Genomic DNA, 20,986 nt, shown 5'->3' on the forward strand with positions numbered 1-20,986 from the left:
CGTCCTCGAAGAGTCATTCCTAAGGCATTAGCGTCATTCACCTGTTTTCTGAGCTTCCCTGACCAGCATGCACACCTCATTCTTCACCAGACTCGTTGCGCTTTCTGCCATTGCCTCACTTGCTGTTGGTCAGCAATGGTCTTCTTCGACGCTCCATTATGCTTATGTTTATTACTGGGTAACGTCTAGCACTCCCCTCTGGTTGTGACCGCAAGGTAACGATTAAAGCTGGAGATACATGTGCCACAATCTCCGCTGCACACAAAGTCTCAACGTATGTGCCATCGTTATCCCTGACATTCATTCAACATTGCACGTATGCCACAGATACCAGCTGATGAAAGTTAACACCGGCGTCATTAACACCGCTTGTGATCTGCATGTCGGAGAAGTAAGAGATGTTTACGTCTGAAGGACGCTTGGACTCATTTGTCATAGGAAATATGCCTTGCAATTAAAGGCCAAGACTGCACTGCCGTCCACGTCGTGAAGTATGGCGACGTATGCAACGCGATCGTCAACGAGGCTGGTATCTCGCTCAGCACATTGTATGCGAACAACCCAAACATAAACGAGGGCTGCACTAACCTATATCCCGACGAGGTATATATAACATGTGGTTTATGGATGCCATTGCTGATGACGAAATTTTAGGTTCTCTGCACTTCGAGCCACATTTACTACTAGATCGTGTGTCCCAAGAATTCGTATTTTAATTGCAGTACACGCAATTCTACACGGAATCCTCAAGTATGTTGCATATAGCCTAAATATCACACATGACCGTTTTTTTTTTTCAAAATCCAAGTAGTTCTCGTGCCAGACTGTGTTTGTAGTAGTGTTCGACACTAGTTTTGCAATACAACCCTCCAGAGACAGTCAAATCGCCACGGAAAATTCTGCAATGCATCATAATTATTCTGCCCTCAGGATGTACTGGATTTCTGGGTCAAGTGCATACCCCGAGGCATGAGAACTGTGTGTCATAACACTCCTCTAATTTAACATTGTCGCGTAGGGCACGTGGGTTTGGACTACCGGCCGTGATCTTGATATTTTTGACTCCTCAGATTTCCATCTTTACTGGGTGTGATTTTTTCAGAATCTCATGGCCTCGTATGGCTTATTGGCACGTGCACGTGGCCTTTGTGACTCTCTTGACTCTGCCCTAATCACTTGACCTATCTTATGGGACATGGTCATAATGCCTTTCAATATAATATCGGAGTGCTGTAATCACTCAGAATTATTACATTGGCTTCGCCCAGACTGAAATGGTATTCATTAATCCTTGCATCAGGTTTACTTCCAGGTAATGCACGCTGCAGCCGTATCACAAACCCTCTCCGGATCGCCTCTTAGTCTCACACTAAGTGGCACCCCGAGTAAGACCCCGGAAACCCCTCGAGGTCACTGCGCTCAACTAGTGTTGCCGCGGTTCCAGCTTTTGTTGGCTTTAGCCGTGGGCGGAGCTGTAATTGTTGAAGGTCAAACGTCATTATCAATAGATAGCACGGACGTTCAATCATGTGCTTACATAATCACGTTCATTGTTGAGACTTCTCGTACGCTAAACACACCTCAGTTGGTTATACACAACTGAGGTGAGATACATTCATTACTTACTACTACAGACACTAACGAGCTACCTAGTTTATCTTCTATAGGTACATATCATACATAGTTGGTTATACACAACTGAGTTTTATCTTCTATAGGTTATGAGCCCTGCGCTCTGAAACTTGGAAGAAAATTTTACATGGAAGCCCACCAATCAAAGTTGCACTATGTCCTTCACTACAAAGTTAGGAGATGAGTTCTTGAAGGTTCCGAAGCTGGATGCTTCAGGAAAAGACTGGCCTTTATGGAAAGGCAGACTCGAACTCTCATTGTCAGCAAGAGGCCTCATGGGGCACCTCACTGGGACGGTATCAAAGCCAACGAATCCGGCTGATGGGAAATCTGCTGGGTGGTCACCATCATCAGCAGACGAGATCAAGGCAGTGCAGACTTATGAGAAGGAGCTCGCAGAATGGCTCGAAAAAGATGCCATGGTCAAACAGCAAATTGCTGTCGTGTTGCTGGACAGCCTATTTGTCAAGCTTCTCTCAAAGCCAACAGCAAAGGACTATTATGACACGCTCAAAGCTCAATTTGAGCAGCAGTCGCTGGTTGTCAGCATCGAGTTGCGGCAAAAGCTGGGGGAGATGAAGCTCAAAGAAAATGGTGATGCCTGGACTCACATTGAGAAGATCACATTGATCTGCAAAGAACTTGCATCAATGGGCAAACCCATATCCAATGAGGACCTATTTAATATCATTTTCACGTCACTACCCCAAAGCTATAATGAGATATTAATGTCTGTTGCATCAAGTATCAAACTCCATCAGAAGACTCTTACCTCCGATGACATAATGGGTCTTATCCTCGACGAGTATGACCAGCTTGCACTACAGGATGGTGGAAAGTCGAAGCAGAAGAACGAGGATGCTGCTTTCCAAGCAGACGGCAAGAGATGGAAAGGCCGAAACTCAAGACCCCCCATTACCTGCCATAATTGTGGCTGGAATGGCCACAAGGAGGATTGCTGGGAAGAGGGTGGTGGCAAGGCTGGTCAGGCACCGAAGAACTGGAAGTCGTGCAGGAAGAAGAACAAGTCTGGGGGCGAAAACTTGAAGTCAGGCCAGAGAGCAAACACGGCTGCCGAGAAGAAAGACGAACCTGATGGTGTCTGGCTTGCAACAGTGGAAGATGCATCACCTGCTAGTGCAGGAGCAGCGACTAGCACCACTGTCAAACTTTATGACAGCAGAGCCTCACAGCATATGTCCCCTTGCCGAGATCGCTTTATTAATTTCAAGTCAATTTCCCCACACCCCATCCAAGCCGCTGACAAACGCACTTTCGAAGCCATAGGCAGGGGTGATCTACCCATTGAACTCCCAAACAGCAAAAGTAAAACTCGTATCCTGTTAACAAATGTTCTATATGCACCATCAATGGGGGTAACACTCATTTCAATCAGCCAACTCACCTCTGCTGGGTACGCAGCACTACTTCCGTGATGAATCTTGCAAGATCTTCGATGCCAATAAGAAGTCATTAGGCGAAGTTCCCAGTTAGAAACGGCTTGTATCGAGTACAGTGCCCACCTACCTCATTCGCGGGGGCCACCAACACACCCAAGATCTTGACCATGGAGGAACTCCACAAGCGTATGGCCCATATAGCACCATCATCCATTCGCGAGATGCTGGTAAAGGGCATGATTGATGGCATCAAGCTAGACCCTGCACACGAGACTATGGGTCAGTGTGAATCATGCGAGTATGCGAAAGCAACATGGAAACCCATCGGGGACTCACGTGAACCAAAACGGCACGAGAACCTCAGTGACGAGGTCCACAGTGACCTGTGGGGTCCCTCTCCTACCCAGACGCAAGGTGGCAAGAACTATTATTGCTCATTCACGGATGACCATACCCACTATACTTCCCTATACCTTCAATCAGCAAAATCGGACACGTTCAGGTCTTATAAGACTTACGAGGCATGGCTGAGGACTCAGCATGGGGCCAATATCAAGCGCTTACGCTCTGACCGTGGTGGAGAGTACCTTAGCGACGAGTTCAGTCAACACCTTTGTGCAAAAGGTACAGAACGAAAACTTACCACTCACGACACACCACAACACAATGGTGTTGCCGAGCAGCTGAACCGGACCCTCATTGAACAAGTCCATGCAGTCCTGCATGCAAGCTGGACTACCGAAATTTCTCTGGGGAGAAGCTATCATGCATGCGGTCTATGTAAAGAACCGCACAGCCACGCGCACATGCTAGACAGCAAGACCCCATATGAGATGCTGTATGGTAAGAAGCCACATCTTGCAGACTTACCTGTCTGGTGCACTCGTGTATGGGTACACGATGACACTCGAATGAAGCTGGATATGAGAGCACAGTGAAGGCCAGTGGGTTGGGTCAGCGAAGCTCACGGCCTGAGGGGGAGGACGAAAACTACAAATGGTAGTCAGCCAGCAACTCCTAACACTGCCCAAACCCCTACCTTGAGCACAGAAGCACCAGCACTCGATCCACTAGGACCAAACTTCGAGCATCAGCCACCTGGCCCTAGACAATCCACTCGTCAGCGGACAGAATCACCATATATGCACAGGTTGCACAGCGGAGAAGGTACTCACAATGGAAGAGATGGCGACCCAATTATCCCTAGAGGCATGCAGAGGGTAGAGGAAGAGAGAGAGGAAGATAGTGGAGGCATGGGAGCATCTGGAGAAGGGTTAGGAAGTGAATTGGGATTTGATGAAGAACCCACCGCTTACGCAATGTTCGCTGGAATGAGCGAGGCTGAAGGCATGGAGCCAAGCACTATTCAAGATGCGAAGACACGATCTGATTGGGCAAACTGGAAAGACGCCTGTCAGTGCGGAACTAAAGAGCCTTGACGAAGCACATACCTGGGACATTCTCCAGTGGCCCAGGAACAAGAATATCATCAGCTGCAAATGGGTCTTCAAGATTAAAAGAAATGCTGCAGGAGAAATCAATAAGTATAAGGCCTGGCTGGTGGCACAAGGCTTCACCCAAGTCTATGGTGTTGATTACTACGAGACTTACGCACCTGTGGCTCGTCTCACATCATTGAGACTGATCCTCGCTGTCGCCGCACGCCAAGATTGGGATGTTGATGTCTTCAATTTCCACAGCGCATTCTTGAACGGCAAGCTGGATGCTGACGAAGAGATCTATATGGAGCTACCACCAGGCACTGACATTGGCGGAAAAGACAAAGTCGCAAAGCTTTGAGTTGCGCTGTACGGATCTAAACAAGGCACATTAAAATGGTACAAACGTCTATGTGGAGAACTCGCCAAACTAGGGTTCAAATGGACGGAAAGTGACTGGGGAGTGTTCACAGCGCACATAGGAGAAGACCTACTCATCCTCGCCTGCACATGTCAACGACTGCACCATAACCGGCAGCTCGAAAGAGCTAATCAAAGCGTTCAAAGTCGAAATTGCATCGCGATTTAAAATAACTGACCTAGGACCTATCAGTTGGTTACTCAGTATGAAAGTCACTCAAAATCGCGAAAGCACATACCTATTTCAGCTGTCCCAAGAGTCCTTCGTCGACGCTATTATCACAAAGTACAATTTCATCAATGCCAAACCCTGCAGTGGTGCCTATGGACCCAAGTATGCAGTACACAAAGGACCAATCCCTCACTACGGCAACACAGATCGCTGAGATGAAGCGAGTCCCTGTTCTGTTCTGTGCTTGGGTCATTGATGTACCTGGCAGTGGGAACACTGCCCAGACATCGCATTCGCAGTTTCAACCCTGGCACAATTCACCGATAACCCTGGCTGGGCACACTGGGAAGGGGTGAAGAGAATATATTGTTATTTGTTGGGCACAAAGAAGTGGGCACTTACCTTCAGAACAACAAAGAGCGGACTCCTTGGCTATGCAGATGCAGACGGTGCCTCCCAAGAACATCGGCAAGCAATTACTGGCTTCACGCTGCTCAGTAGATGGGGGAGCAATACTCTGGGGGTCGAGGAAACAAGAGCTAGTAACGCTCTTGACGGCAGAAGCAGAGTACATAGCAGCAACACATACTGCGAAGGAAATTCTCTGGCTCCAACTGTCTCATCTCTGAGGTCTTTCGTCCACTCGAACACCCAACAACCCTCTACTGCGACAATCAATCAGCCATAGCATTGACGAAGGATAGGATCTTACCATGTGCAGTACCAAACACATTGATATCCATTATCATTTTATTCATTTTTCTGTTGAACAAGGTTCTATTAGTTTTCTCTATTGTCCCACTGATAGTATGGTGGCAGATACACTTACCAAAGTGCTCCCCAACATCAAGGCCAAACATTTCACATCCAAGCTTGGTCTCCATGCCTGCCATTTGAAGGGGAGTGTTGAAGGTCAAACATCGTTATCAATAGATAGCGCGGACGTTCAATCATGTGCTTACATAATCACGTTCATTGTTGAGACTTCTCAGTATGCTAAACACACCTCAGTTGGTTATACACAACTGAGGTGAGATACATTCATTACTTACTACTACAGACACTAACGAGCTACCTAGTTTATCTTCTATAGGTACATATCATACATAGTTGGTTATACACAACTGAGTTTATGTTCTATAGTAATTAGCCAAGCTGTGTACCTAGTTATAGTTTATGTAATATATGGCTCGGTCCGGTCAATGGACCTGTTTTACAGGCTTCAAGCCAGCTCAAGCCAGCTTTCAAATTAGAATATATATTTGCGCTTAATTATGAATACATTGGTAATAATAATACTTAGGGTCAAATGCCCAAAAAGGAAACACTACCATTTGATCCTCGATACTACATAATACATACTCTAAAATCACATCCGATATTGACGATTGTGAATAAGGATGGGTCCCCAAGCCAATGTAAGTGAATCTTCTAATCTGATGTTCAGAAAGCTAAGTCAAATTAGTTGTATTGTAGTCTCAATCACGCTCGTAAGATACAAGCGGAACAAGCAGAGATAAGGAGAATGGGACATAGATCTGTGAAGACGGGGGCAGGAGAACGTGTCGCAGAGACAGGGGCGGGAGAACATAAAAAGGACAAGTGCCAGAACAAGTAAAGGTAGTGGTAAACAAGAAGCAAGAGATCAGAACTGACGAAAATGAGAAAAATTAATGTAATGTGCCATAGATAATAGCAGCATCTTCAATGCTGTCACACTCCTGGATTGCAATAGCACTGAGAAGAGCATCATGTGCAGAACTGTTGCCTGAAACTCCACTGGTGTTAAGTGTGAAAGACCTGTCAGAGTCAGACCCTGTCTCGCATAGCAGCACATATTCCATGTCTCGCTGTGATGCCGCCCATCCTTTGGTAAAGTTAAGTCTCTCCTTTTTGAGGATAAACTTAATGATCTGCAGCGCTTCCATCAGGACTGGGCTGAGGTAATTTCTTTTTTTGGTGTATGTCTCGCTACTCAATGAGAACACCTGCTTGCATGGAACAGCAGATGCCTGTGTCGGGAGGTAGTCCATCACAACAGCATAAATAGTTGGGAACATGCCCTGAGACGCCTGGTTGACACTTCATGGTCAATGACAAAAGTGCAAGAGAAACGCAAGGCTTACCCTCCAAAATGATAGTATATCTGTTCCCTTGGGGCTGTAGGTAGCTGTACTGTAGGCCTCGAACTCCTGATCAACCGTTTGGACACTATCGTGACAATCTGACAGTGTTTCCATATCAGGAAGTCCATAGATGTGTGCACCTAGTGTGCATCGTGGTACTTCAGTAATTGGAGACGGTGCAGAGCCAGAGGTGTTCGTCCCTCTCTTTCCATGCATCTGCAGGATATAAGTTCAGAGTTGTACTGTTACTAGTGAAATAGACATACCAGTTTGATTATGTGCTTCTTGGCATCCTTGGCTCGCTGCTGGCCCCAGTGTTTTTCCATCCATGACATGCACATTGTAGGATCAATGACTATGAGAGGAATGATGAGAGTTAAACTTGATTAAAGTACGCAGGACTGACACATTGCGACAGCATAGGTGTTCGTGGCGCTCATGCGATCATCATACTTGTCCATCCAATCCAACCCTATGTTAACGAAAGGCGCAAGGTGTGGTATTAGGACCAACTCATTCCAGCGCTGCATCATTTTCTCAAAAGTGGGAACTGCACCACTCAGTATGGGAGTGCTTTCGCTGGACATCGTTTGCTGAGCAGCGTGTGGCACCTAATATAAAATGCTAAAACGGATCGTGAGTTTCAAACATGTAAGTACTGACCTCAAAAATCACTTCGAAATCCTGTAGGACAAGCCATTCCATTGGACTCAACTTCTTGTCGATCATGTGGCATTGAAGGGGGGAGTCACAGAATAAATCCATGGCCTAGTTCTCTGTTAGTCCATGTATTTAGTGGGGTGGATGCTTACCTGGCGAAGGGTTCGTAAACGGTTCAGCATGACTGTACTGTGGCTGAGTAAGCTATGGGTCAGACCCAGTAGGGGGTCACCTGGCATTTTTCTCTCCAACCACAGCAGCTATTGACTTACTGTTTTCACCATCGCATAGAGTGTAGTCGAAAGGTTACTGTCCCAGAATTTTGAGCTGAACTGTCAAGAACTTCTCAAGGTTGGCATGAAACAAGTGCTCAAAGTCACGCCCAAAAGTATGATTCCCATGTATCCTAAGCACTGAGACTTTTGACCTCTACTATGCCCTCACCTCCTCCTTCACAAAAAACTGTATATCTGAATCAATTTGAATCTTGTTTGACAAGATCTCCACCAAGAATAATTGCATGAGCTTGTGGGGTGGGTTTGCTAGCACTGACTGACCCACTATACTGGTTTTGAGCGAAATTGAGACCCTCTGGCAAAATATTAATGGACAAACACAACACTTCTCTAAAATTACAAAAACTCGATATTATGATAGCCAGGATCATTTTCTATCGTTCCACACACTCCTTTAAATAAGATAGCCTGAAGTAGTGCTAGAAATCAGAAATCAAGGGTAAGTGACCCATTTCCTATTCAGGCACAGTAGGTTGAATCCCAACGTGTGGGCTTGTCATGTAGCAGTTGCACGACAGGGAGTTGGATGATTGCACCTGAGTCGTCTTGGAACCACTTCTTGTCGTTTCCCATGGTAATGATTACCCTAAAACTATTATGTCGTTTGTCTGATGTGCGGATGGTGCGTATGAGGAGCCTCACCCGATCCAGGGCTTTGCCTTGGATGGCTTCAACATACGTATCTTTGTCGATGGTCTTACCTTCAACTACCCATCTGTCAACCACACCTAAAAATTTGGCTTTCCAGTAGTCATCGAGAACATGCCTCACACAGATGTTGATGATGTGAGGAAAGCACGGGATCCTCTGTTTGACAGGATGAAAATGTACCCCGCGTGATTCCAATAGATGCGATAACTCTTGCATGGAAGTATGATTGTTTCCTGCATTATTGAGAGTGAAATGACCCGACTAAATGAAGTCAGTGCATGTCACATTGAAAAAACTAGATACTTCCTTTATCTGTTACATTGGCACGATCGAGGAGGCCCAGTATGGATGAGCCCAGGCTATCTCCTGCATGACTCCCTGGGGTATGGTGAAAAGCTATTAGTGCTGCCTTTAAGACGAGCACATTAGTCCAATCTTCTTTGGTGATCCAGTGAGCAGTGATCGCCATAAATGGATGGAGATTAGAATCTGACCACAGTCAGAGGTAAACAAGATCTTTCCTTGCGCCTTCTGAAAAAATATATGACACTTCATGGGACTCTCGACAGTAATACACTTACCGCAAGGTCGCTCTTTAAGGCCTCGAAGTAGTCATCGAAAGCGTCAAGGATCAATTCCCACAATTTGGTGCGGTGACAGATGTCAGAATCATTCAACTCCGGTTGCAGAAGACGGATCAGTCGACAAAATTCAGGGCATTCAATGAGATTGATTGCCTGAAGACATTAGTAACAATAGCTTGTAGAAAGTAGTCGGCGACTCACCTGGTCGTCAACAATGATAAACTTGACGAGCTGTCGATGCATTTCATCAATGGTGAAGTCAGGTAATTCATCTTGCAGAGGTCCTAACTGCCTGAGCTGCATGTCATCGTGATCAGAGGGCGAACCAAGTGAATCAATGGTACAAGTCGGATCCTTCTTCAGACATCTATGGATCATCACAAGGGTCCAACCTTCATCAAAAAGATCATTCAAAGACTTGATCTGTATCTGCCATCCATGGCTGCTCTGCCTCTTCTAAGTAAAGGTTGGTGTGACAATTGAAAATGTGCGTTCGATGACCTCCAGAGGCAGTAGAGTTGGCATATGATGTTGCTGGGTATGAGGCATCCTCTTGATTCATTTGCCTGGTGAAGAATGTAAGAAAGAAAAAATGTCTTGCACTGACGCAGACGTGATACTTACTCAGCAAGGTATGCAGATCCTGCAGCTTAGTGACTTTATCTTCCCTAAAAAAGAAAAGAACATTGTCAGAGCTTTTAGGTTTTTTGGCGCAACCACCGGTGGCCAAAGGGTCGGTTGTAGTGGAATGGATGGTGTTGATTGCAGTTTGCAGTGGGCTAGGGCCTGTAGGTGCCCTGACCGTAGGTGTAGGCAAGTTGTCCATTTCTTCGTCTGGAGAGACATACTCGAGGTTGAAAGACTCCCCTTCTTCCACTGTAGGATCTGTGCAACTTGGACCAGCACAAGCTGCATCATTATCTCAATATCTGTGAGGGAGCTGCCGGTCTCAATGTGGGTTTGTAAATCCTGCAACAGCAATGGGGATTATGGTGGCAGGGGCCAAGATGGGAGCAGCAACAATAGCAGTGGGAATGGGTATAGGAGTGGTGACAGCAGCAGTGGGGGGTAGCGACAATTGGAGTGGGAATGGGAGCAGCAGCAACTGACCTTGGGCGCACACCTGGCGAGGTGGCATATTGGTAGTACCGTAGTAGACTAGTAGTAATGAAGACCCAACAACACAATCCCTCTTTATATAAATGGAAAAATATCAATGAGTACTGTAGAAAGTAGTATGGAGTTCTGGACCACTTACTTGTAAAGTTCAAAGGGCTGCTGAGCGAAAGGGTGTAGGTGGCCGTGCAAGGCGAAGAGCCAGAGTCTAGACAGCATGGCAACTCCTGGGTCGTGCCTTCACCCTCATGATTGACCGATCAGTTCATTGAGTGCTGAAACTAGACATAAGGTGTTGTTGATTGGATATTCCCTGCAGGAAATGTGAGTGAAAAATGTTTCTACCTAATACTGATAAAAACTGCGATGCACACAGATTGGCTGACTAGCCATAGCAGATGCCCATGATCAATGTCGAGTGGAATATATGGTGCCCTATTAGCATTCCACAGTAGCTACTGCGGGGTGGGATATAAGTGGACCCCATCAATAATCGATTACATCAGAGGCAAAGACCTCAACCACCACTCAGCGCTCGGTAAGCACTTTTCCTGGTCATTCATACTAAGTCGAAGTTCAACTGCCCCTGCATATAGCTCTCCCAGAACAAGTATGTAGGCAGTAGGTACAAGCAAAGGTGGAAGGTAGAAAAAACTTCTAAGTATCCAGATATCACTGTAGTATTGCCAGGGATGGTCATTGTGCTGAGAGAAGTAGTGGGTGGAGAACATAGCCGCTGATTGATTGAGTGCTGGATGAGCCTGGATTAGTGTTGCCACAAACTGAACCCAATCGAAACAAAGTGGGAGTTCATTCTAGGTTCGATGGGTCGAGGTGAAATGAACCGAAGTGTAACGAATACGGCTCAAGCTCCAGCCAATGAGAAGTGTTGTTAAAGTGAAGTAGATATGAAGTGGCTATGTTTCATTCTACATTATCATCATTGACATTTTGTAATAGATCAGCAAGCTCATTGAACTTCCCCGTAACTATGTATCAATTCCTCTGCAGCCCTTTGTGTCACAAGCCCTGAAATTCGATAGTCATCCTCTTTTGCAATTGATTCCCTAGTGAAACATAGTCTCTCCTGTCTGTAAGAAAACTTGAGAATCTGGAGTGCTTCCAATACTCGTGGTGAGAGTCTTCTTCAATGGAGTGTGCATGTTTCTTTGCTGGATGAAAATACACGTTCACATGGCACAGAGGATGCCTGAGCTGGCAGGACATCCATAGCAACACAGAAAAATAGTGGATAGACTTTTTCCATGTGCTGAAATCGACTTTAGCACCTTCCTTATGTGAAGGAAAAGTTGAGCTCACCTCCCAGAAGCGAATGAGATCAGTCACTGCACTTGCCCTGCATTGAATGTGACTGGTTCATGCTCATAACTGCTCAAGCTCACACAGAGCATCTTGAGGGTAAAATGGTGGATGTGCATGAGCAGTGGACCATGGCAGACTTGTATAGCCTTGGTGAGAGTGATGATGCTGTTGCTCAGATGCCAAAGAGATACTAGTAGCAGAAGCTGCAGAACTGTTCCACTGGTGAAAACTCATGTTTGGTGAATACAATACTAAACTCACAGTACGACACATGAATTTATATGATGACCTAGACACTGGTCGCCTAACCACACTGGAGGATTGTTCAACATTTGTATTGTACAGCATTGCAGGTGCCTGTCCTCTGGCGCTAAAGCAGTACTGTGGTCTGATGAAATACGTATAATCACATTCTAGACCAAAGGTTCGAGGACAGGAAATGGAGGAGCAGAATACATTGAGGAAATGCTAGAGATGTGAGGTTGATGGAGTACTACTCTAACAAATCACCAAGTCACAGGCCAGATTTAGCATTTCATTTGGCAGTTCGTTCCTAATTTGATGCTTATCTACGAGGCATAAACGAATTGAGTTGTATCGAAACTACCTCAATTTCAAACTGAACCCTGAATTACCTCGAGGTCACTTCAGTTCGACAGCAACACTAGCCTGGATCTATATCACATTGCAATAAAGTCAGAAAGAGAACTTAGGGAAGTGACTCATTGGTTTAATGGCAAGTACCTCATGGAGGTTCCATAACTGCGTAATGTTGATTAGAGCGTGGCGGTGGAAGACTCATAATTGGCTAATAATAAATATCCTACAGCCCAGACTAGACGAGACTCGCTGGGGCTGTAGCAACGTGAATACATGCGTTCATTTTATGTACATATACGTACTAGTAGCTGCATGTGTTCCATCAACAGCGTTGGCTACTTTTGCTGCATGGAGTTGAAGTTGGGGCATGTGGTTGGGAGCCGTTATGTGGATGTAAACTTCCAGATAACTTGAGCTTCGGTTCACAAGTGAGATGAAATGGACTACTCACATACAAGTTGATCGGCGAAGAGGTGTTGCCTTCAGTGGATATGGGGGTGTCACCTCGGTCACCCGATATTCATCAGGGATTGCAGGAGTATGTGTGGAAAGATCATCGGGCTTGCCAAAATCGAGCAAGCATGTAGCTGATGCGGGCAATGTGGCATGAAGACCATGCAGTAATGAACAAAGATAGTCATAGTCAGGATCCTCTGAGAATGCAAGAGAGTGCAGAGTAAACGAGAATACTCGCGAACTCGACAGGAATTCCATGACACAAGACTTCAATGGTAGTGTTTACTTTATGCTCGAGTATGGCAGCGCTAGAAAGCTTCTCGTGGCCATCAGATAACCATGGGAGGGAGCCACATAAGAAATATATCAACATATATGTCAGTGATTCGAGATCGTTGCGGCAACCTGGCTCGACTCCTAAGTGGTTGTTGATTGAGGCAAATGCGGGGGTGCTGGTAAGACATCAATCATGGCGAAATGGTATGTGCATTCTAGTTGAAGTGTTGCAGTACTCCTTTGCAATACCAAAGTCGATAATAAAGACAGTGTGCCTCAAATCGTTGAGACCCACCATGACGTTCTGTGGTTTGATATCACCATGGACGTAATTGTGCGAGTGAATGTATTCGAGACGTGAGAGCTGAGTAAAGGTATTAGCCTCTGCAACAACCTGCCACAGACCGACTCACCAGTTGGTCACTGAGATTAATGACAGCATGAAGGCTGAATTTCTGACTGTGTATGAGGAATATATCATGCAGTGATGAACCAAGGAGGTTGAGAGCCAGAGCATGGTACGTCGACTCTCTACCGAACCAAAGTACATGGGGTATGCCAACCCCACCTTCGAGTTGTTTCAAAATGTGGTATTTGCGCTGCAGAGAAGACGAATTATTGACAATGGGTTCCAGTTTGATAGCAACTACATCGTTATTTATGATGTTTCATGCACGGTACATGACAGCTAAGTGAGATCTGTCTGAATCAACATAGTCACCATGTGAATGACATAGTTACATACCATATGAACCAGATCCCAGAACATCTCCCAGTCTAAATCTTCCATCAACTCAAACAGGGACTTTACTCATGGTACACAATCCAATCAACACTGCAATCTTGAGTCCTGGAGCCTGAGGGAACAAGAAAATGTTTTCATACACATTTGCAAGTTGGTTGCAGCTGGCTTAAAATGGCTTAAGCCATTTTAAGCCGGTGTTCATACATTCTTGGTTCATAGCTGGTTTGCATGGCTGACTAACACTTTGAACCAATCTAAAGAGCTTACTGGTGACTTGGCTCACCTGATTGGCCGAACTGCTGGCTATCCAGTAAATGCCGAGCCTGAGTCAGCCATAGCTGAGCCACAGCACAACTACCTCTGGCATCCCTGTTTGCTTCCAAACCCATTTAGAATACCACTTGAACTTACAAAAAAACCCCATCAGATAAACACCACAAGGCCATTATGTCTTTCAGACATAGGAGCATCAGCACTTGGCCAGGACCACCCAGCTCTCACGAAGCATCCCCAACTTATGGTCTCAATACCCATAAAACCAAAAGAACAGCAATCTTGCAAGGTAATATAGAAGCAATGTCCAGCATAGTAAAAGACTCAGCCAGTGGGGGAAAATATCTTGCCTCGACCCTTCTTTGCCACATTGGACAACCTTATACACTGACCCATCTTATTTCAATCCTATTTCAAATCACGCAGATGTCTGGCAACATCCCCCTCCCCGTTGTTACAGCGATCCGAGCAGTCGCTTTTCTCATGAAAGACCATGTGGCATGCGAAGTCGCAAAGTTAGTTGCTAAACAACTCATGGACACCCTCACTCCCTGCCTTGTGGACCATGTCATTGCTGCAATTGCCCCCCAGGTAGCACAAGTACACACCCTCACAGATACCCTCACCACCACACTGGAAAGAGTAGAGGAAACACATAAAATGGTAGAACGGGAAAAAGATGAGAAAGAGAACAATGCACAGGTGGCGGCTGAACGCATCGAAGAGGCTGCAGATGCCCTCTATTCTTCTGTAGAAGACTGCCAGAACATTCTAAAACTGCTCACCCCCTCACTAGAAGCCACCCAGGATCGCATCAATCATCTCTCCACACAGATTGCTACACCACCACCTACGTCTAACATCACCCCTTCCCAACCAACCTACAGCTCAATCACAGCAGCACACCTCCCTCCCACCGTAGATCGAGCAGTAGGTCGAGCGGCCATCCGCACTCGCCAAGTATTACTGGACCCAATGCACGGAGAGACCCTCTTTCCCCCCAACTCCACAAACTCTGAAATCGCTAAGCAGCTGGAAGAAGCCCTCACCAAAGCCCTGAGATGACACCACCCCCCAGGAGGTATACGAGCTGTTCTTACCCTACGCAATGGAGGAATAGTAGTCGAACTAGAATTGGAAAACCTGGCCACCTGGCTGAATAGCCCATCAGGCAGAATGGCAGCTAGCAAGCAACATGGGACCAGCAGTACCATTCCACAATTGTACTTACCCCATTGTAGCAGAATACCTCCCCATTCAATTACAGATCGAAAACAATGGATTCCTCCAACAGGTGGAACTTGAAAACTGCCTACCGCCCGACTCCCTGAGCAGCATCCGATGGATAAAACCCCTGCTTTCGGCGCTCAGCAGAGCAGCGAAAGGCCTTTGCCATCATCCATGTAGCTGACGTCCAAGTGGCCAATGATATCCTCCAAGAAGGTCTCTGTATCAATAATGAATGCGTAGGCAGTTCAAAAGGATAAGAAGGAGCCAATATGTTGCGCGAAATGCCAACAGTTCGGATACATTGTGAAATCTTACTCTGCACCTACAGACATATGCTGTACCTGTAGCAATCAACATCGCACATCCGCATGCAACTCCTTCTGCACCACCAGGTGTGTCAACTGCCACATGTCACAGCCACCAGCACACCAGCTGGAGCTGCTCATGCCCGGAATTCAAAAAGCGATGTAATGAGATCAATGAAAGACACCCTGAGAGCACATGGACCCAAGTCGCCCAACCACCCAGGTCATCCAGATCACCCTCATCGCCATTACCCTCACCCAGACCATCACAAGCCATGCACCCGACCACCCTCCGACAGACCACCATCTCATAATGAACCTCACCCCAACCCAAACTCTCGCCCCCACTCACCTCAATGTCCTCAATCCCCGACCATTCACTCCATTATCGCCTCACTTGGCTCCACTGAAGCAAACTCTACCGACAGCGCCCCCTCCTTAACCCCCCTTAATGTATAATGATGCCCATACTCCCACCGTCAGTCTCAAAATATGGCAGCAGAACCTTAATACATCACAGACAGCCCAAGCATCTCTTCTTAATAACCCTGACGCGGCTAACTGGGATATCATGGTAATCCAGGAACCACATATGAACTTGTTCTGCAACACATCCACAAACCACCATTGGCATGTCCTATACCCCTCCCAGCATTACACTCACCCCCAGCAGTGCACCCGAGCTATCACTCTCATTAGTACCACCCTAAACACCAACTCCTGGAAACAGATCCCATTCCCATCATCTGACATCGTCATAACCCAACTCTCCGGCCCTTATGGTAACTGCACAATAATCAACATATACAACAATGGCAACTTGCAGACCACTCTAATGACTCTCAACACCTACCTAGAAGCCAATATCGCGGTCATCAGACCCTCAGACAATGATCATATGTTGTGGATGGGCGACTTCAACAGACACCACCCCCTCTGGGAAGAACCACTGCAATAGCCACCTGTTCAACCACGCCGCTGCACACCCGCTAATCAAACTAATTGCAGACTATGGCATGATACAACTACTCCCATGCAGGTATCCCGACACTGCAATCCTCCAGCACTGGCAACTGGATGCGCCCCGACAATGTATTCAGGTACTGAACTACTATGAGACGCCAGTCATCTCATGTAATACAGATCCTAGGCAGTGGGGCCCTAAGACAGATCATGTCCCGGTTCTTCTCACTCTAGAACTGGACACCCCAAAAACCGACACCGAACTACGCAGGAATTGGAGAGAGACAGATTGGGAGGCCTTTCAGACCTGCCTCCAGGAGCACCCTCTCCCTCCACCCAGTGCAACCTCTGGCCTCCAATGAGGAATTCCAAGAAGCCGCCAGCTTCCTCACTCAAGCCATCATGAAATCCATCAAAATGCATGTCCCATACTCCAAACCCTGCCCACACTCCAAACACTGGTAGACACACTGGCTAACTGGTCTACGTTGACAAGTCAGCCACCTCAGCAAAACCGCCTACCTCATGCTGAGGACTCCCGGGGCATGAATGCCACAAAGAACTCAAATCTGCCAAGAAACAGTATGCCGAGGAGATCGAGTCAACTGAAAGAGCAGCACTGTGTAGAATGGCTCAGGAGATATCGAGGGTAATGACCTTTGGACTGCTAACCAGTTACATTTCAGCTGACCCCAAGGATGGAGGCAAGACACGGGTCCCAACACTAACCAGTGAGAAAAGGCCTGCTCATCACAGAATCATTCTTCCCACCACCCCCAGCCCTTAACTCAGTCCCTCCTGACTGTCATCTACCCTGACCCCGTCACATCACACCCTCCCATAATGTCAGCAGAAATAATATGAGCCATCACCCACCTCAGCAGCTACAAGGCCCTGGGCCCAGGACGGTATCTGTAACATCATATATAAAGAATGCGCATCCATCCTAGTCCCCTACCTGACCCATCTGTTTACTGCGGTATTCTCCCACAAGACCTATTATGTGCTGTGGAGAAGTTTCACCACTGTTGTCCTCCGCAAACCCGGCAAACTGAACTGCTCCATTCCCAAGGCTTACCGACCCATTGCCCTGCTGAACACCATGGGCAAGCTGTTAACAGTGGTAGTAGCAGAGCAACTAACGTTCACCTTGGAGCACCATCATTTACTTCTGAACATGCATTTTGGAGGTCGCCCAGGACTGCTCCACCACTGATTCCCTGCACCTCCTCGAAGAAACTGTGAAGAATGCCTGGTGTTCCCACAAAGTAGCATCAGTACTGTTTCTCGACATCAAAGGAGCATTCCCAAATGCCATAACCAACCGCCTCCTCCACAACATGCATATGCGCCGAATACCATGCAATCTAGTCAACTTCACTGAATGAGTGCTGATGGACCGTCAGACCCAATTACGATTCAACGGCTTCACCTCAGAATGGATCCCTATCAACAACGGCATTGGGCAAGGTGATCCTCTCTCCATGATCCTCTATATCATCTACAGCTCAGACCTGGTCAATGTCGCCAAGCCACACCACAGATGGGAAACCCTCCAAGAACTCACACTAGCATTTGTAGATGACACCACATTCATAGCCATTGTCAAGGACTTTGAATCAATGCACCACATACTAGCAGACATGTTGGAGTGCCTGGGAGGAGGATATGAATGGTCTCAAAACCATAACTCCCGGTTCAAGACCAACAAGTTCGCGCTGATGGATTTCTCCATGAACCGACAATGAACATGACTGGACATGCACATCCAGGGTGCCACTATAACGCCCACATCAACTCACCATTTCCTAGGGGTTATCAGTTGATCATGAGTTAAGATGGAATCGCACAAGTCGATAATGCAGTCGCGAATGGCCTTGCATATGTCTTTCAACTTCACCGACTATCCTCCGCCGCCAAGGGAATACCTCTACACCTCATGCGCCAACTATACCAAGCGGTAGCAGTCCCAAAAATGTTATACGCCGCAGATCTATGGTTTGCCCCCGCATACCGAGATAATTCGGACACCCTACAAAGGGGGTCAATAGGAGTAGCCAAAAGACTGGAAAGAGTCCAACGCATAGCAGTAATCGCCATAACGGGAGCTATGAGAACCACTGCCACCGACACCCTTGAGGTTCACACAAACTTACTCCCAATCACCCTCCTCCTCCAAAATACCTGCCGTCACGCCATCATCAGACTCACCACTCACCCTGACTCTCACCCCCTGTATGGACCAGTCTGCCGGGCCGCACATGCAATATGTATCAATGCACAGATCATCCCTCCATTGACTCACTCATCATTTTGCCATCAGGCCCAACGAAATCAAGACACTAATCACAGCACATAGAATACCATCCAGCTCCAACTCATACAAAACCCATATTGCCGCCACCAAAGACAAGGCCATAGAAGAACATGAGAAGCTCACCGATGCAATCCAAGTCTATAGTGATGGCTTGGGATATTGAGACCAAATCAGAGCGGCAGCCATGCTCTTCAGAGTAGGAAGGAGACCCAGAGTATTATGCTTCCACCCAGGAACATACTGTATTTGAGGCGGAATCAGTGGGCCTAACATTAGCAGCGAGATTGCTGGCAACAGAACACAATCTTATCTTCCCTTATCTCCATCTTGATTGATAACCAGGCAGCAATCCAAGCTGGTGAGAGCTTCTCAACGAACCCAGGCTCATATCTAACAGATCATTTCCACAGTATGATGCGCAAGGTAGCCTGGGAATACCTGGGAGGAGACATCACAGTTCAATGGGTACCAGGGCACGTCAATGTCCATGGCAACGAGGAGGCTGATAAACATGCCAAGAGGGCTTCAGAAGGTCGGTTCAACAACAGCCCTCGTGATCAACTCCCGCACTACTTGCGTCACGGATCCCTCCCCCTAAGTGTTTCCACATTTAAGGAAGTACATAACCACGAAACACAGTCATGATGGGATCAATTGTGGAAAAAGTCACCCCACTATGCCAGAACATACCAGCTAGACCCTAAGATCCTTCATCACTCTTTCGTCAAATTGACTGCTGACTTCCCAAAATGTCTGACAGGATTATACATGGCTCTCCATACATGTCATGCTCCCCTCAATCAACATTTGCATCACATAGGCAAAACCATATCCCCCAGCTGCCCCCACTGCCCGTGATATGAGGAATCCAGTTCCTCACTACCTTCTTGACTGTCCACATTACTGTCATCAACGCCACACAATGCAGAACGCATTGGGAAGACAAGCTATGTCTCTATCCTACCTCCTCTCCAAATCAGAAGTGACCGCACACTTAGTGCAATTCATGAACGCCACTGGCCGTCTGAAAGTTACCTTCAGTGAAGTCCCATTGCCCCATAAACCTCCAGACTGACATAGCAATGTATCACTGTAGATCATAGACTGTTCATATGTTAAGCAAGCGCAATCACACCCCATGTACAAGCACCCTGTAAAAACAAACACCCTGTACAACACACACACCCTCTCCCTCACTCGACTACATGGAATCACTCTCGTCACCTAGCGGCATCAGCTGGATGAACAAGGATCATTCTATGGCATCAACGACCCACCCTCCCCAAATAATATACTCATCTGCACCCCTACCAATTCCTGTACCAGCTCACCTTGTGCGACCAAGTACGCGTTTGCAGCCCATACAATAGTAAAGACACTCACCGCACATTATTACATAGTCATGTCATCCTCATTGAATGGTGTGTCTAAAACGGCTGGAAGGAACGGCAGACTGGTAGGGTACGCCCGAATCCAGGGCATTCACACATTTGGAGATGCATCAGGAACACTGGGAGTTCCTTAGACTAGATAGTATTGTCCTCCATAGAGTATAACTCTCAAAAGGACAAAAATTGGAATCAAAAAAAAAAACCTCTCTGGCCATGCCAGCACCTTACATCACTGTCCCATCTTACAACGACCCTGCCTTCTTGAGTTCGAATCAACATGGCTGTACATTCAGCTTTCTAGCAACATTATCAGTATCTGATATGGTCTTGACTTCGGCAGTACATGCGCATCATATTAGGCTAGACAGTGGCAGTGAGCAGTGAAGTAATGACTGCAGCAGAAATTAGCACCTATTACTCCCACCTTTCCAATATAGTAAAGCAGTACTTAAGATGTCTGCTCACCCTTATATTAAGCCAAAAAGCATTATTTGTGAGGACCAGCAGTCCAGACCAGCAAATTGAGTGACTTAGACACTAAGATATTGTAGTTCGTATTACTAATGAGGTAGACTGCGTGAACGGCTACCCAAATCAGTAATACCGCAGCC

At 46.7% G+C, this 20,986-nt stretch overlaps 7 protein-coding genes across 7 annotated transcripts; 4 read left to right on the plus strand and 3 right to left on the minus strand.

Moving 5' to 3' along the window:
• Positions 1-67: 67 nt before the first annotated feature.
• Positions 68-875, plus strand: EDB91DRAFT_1349372 (uncharacterized protein; the record flags this gene model as incomplete). The annotated part of the gene is made up of 5 exons (XM_041326017.1): positions 68-128; positions 190-274; positions 328-391; positions 439-603; positions 655-875. The coding sequence occupies 5 exons, from the start codon at positions 68-70 to the stop codon at positions 685-687; spliced, it is 408 nt and encodes a 135-aa protein (XP_041173438.1). The 3' UTR covers positions 688-875.
• Positions 876-1,787: 912 nt separating this feature from the next.
• On the plus strand, positions 1,788-2,189 carry EDB91DRAFT_1058829 (uncharacterized protein; the record flags this gene model as incomplete). Its single annotated transcript, XM_041314189.1, has 1 exon — positions 1,788-2,189. A coding segment is annotated over one exon (402 nt), but the record flags the coding sequence as incomplete, so codon positions are not given.
• Positions 2,190-2,801: 612 nt separating this feature from the next.
• Positions 2,802-2,951, plus strand: EDB91DRAFT_1004320 (uncharacterized protein; the record flags this gene model as incomplete). The annotated part of the gene is made up of 1 exon (XM_041312286.1): positions 2,802-2,951. A coding segment is annotated over one exon (150 nt), but the record flags the coding sequence as incomplete, so codon positions are not given.
• A 5,653-nt stretch (positions 2,952-8,604) lies between these two features.
• Positions 8,605-9,758, minus strand: EDB91DRAFT_1252174 (uncharacterized protein; the record flags this gene model as incomplete). Its single annotated transcript, XM_041323472.1, has 5 exons — positions 8,605-9,057; positions 9,116-9,234; positions 9,291-9,327; positions 9,378-9,533; positions 9,582-9,758. The coding sequence occupies 5 exons, from the start codon at positions 9,756-9,758 to the stop codon at positions 8,605-8,607; spliced, it is 942 nt and encodes a 313-aa protein (XP_041173441.1).
• A 1,605-nt stretch (positions 9,759-11,363) lies between these two features.
• Positions 11,364-11,727, minus strand: EDB91DRAFT_1154437 (uncharacterized protein). The gene is made up of 2 exons (XM_041319557.1): positions 11,683-11,727; positions 11,364-11,641 (listed from the first exon to the last, which is right to left on the minus strand). Exons 1-2 carry the CDS (start codon positions 11,721-11,723, stop codon positions 11,467-11,469), a joined length of 216 nt encoding a protein of 71 aa, XP_041173442.1. The 5' UTR covers positions 11,724-11,727; the 3' UTR covers positions 11,364-11,466.
• Positions 11,728-12,654: 927 nt separating this feature from the next.
• Positions 12,655-13,941, minus strand: EDB91DRAFT_1085075 (uncharacterized protein; the record flags this gene model as incomplete). Its single annotated transcript, XM_041315845.1, is given in 6 exon segments — positions 12,655-12,674; positions 12,722-12,834; positions 12,871-13,142; positions 13,447-13,545; positions 13,565-13,750; positions 13,897-13,941. 6 exon segments carry the CDS (start codon positions 13,939-13,941, stop codon positions 12,655-12,657), a joined length of 735 nt encoding a protein of 244 aa, XP_041173443.1.
• A 402-nt stretch (positions 13,942-14,343) lies between these two features.
• Positions 14,344-15,234, plus strand: EDB91DRAFT_1085076 (uncharacterized protein; the record flags this gene model as incomplete). Its single annotated transcript, XM_041315846.1, has 1 exon — positions 14,344-15,234. One exon carries the CDS (start codon positions 14,344-14,346, stop codon positions 15,232-15,234), a length of 891 nt encoding a protein of 296 aa, XP_041173444.1.
• Between the last annotated feature and the right edge of the window lie 5,752 nt (positions 15,235-20,986).

Source organism: Suillus paluster (genome assembly GCF_016628075.1).
Source record: "Suillus paluster strain FC165 chromosome Unknown EDB91scaffold_64, whole genome shotgun sequence".
Classification (NCBI taxonomy): domain Eukaryota; kingdom Fungi; phylum Basidiomycota; class Agaricomycetes; order Boletales; family Suillaceae; genus Suillus; species Suillus paluster.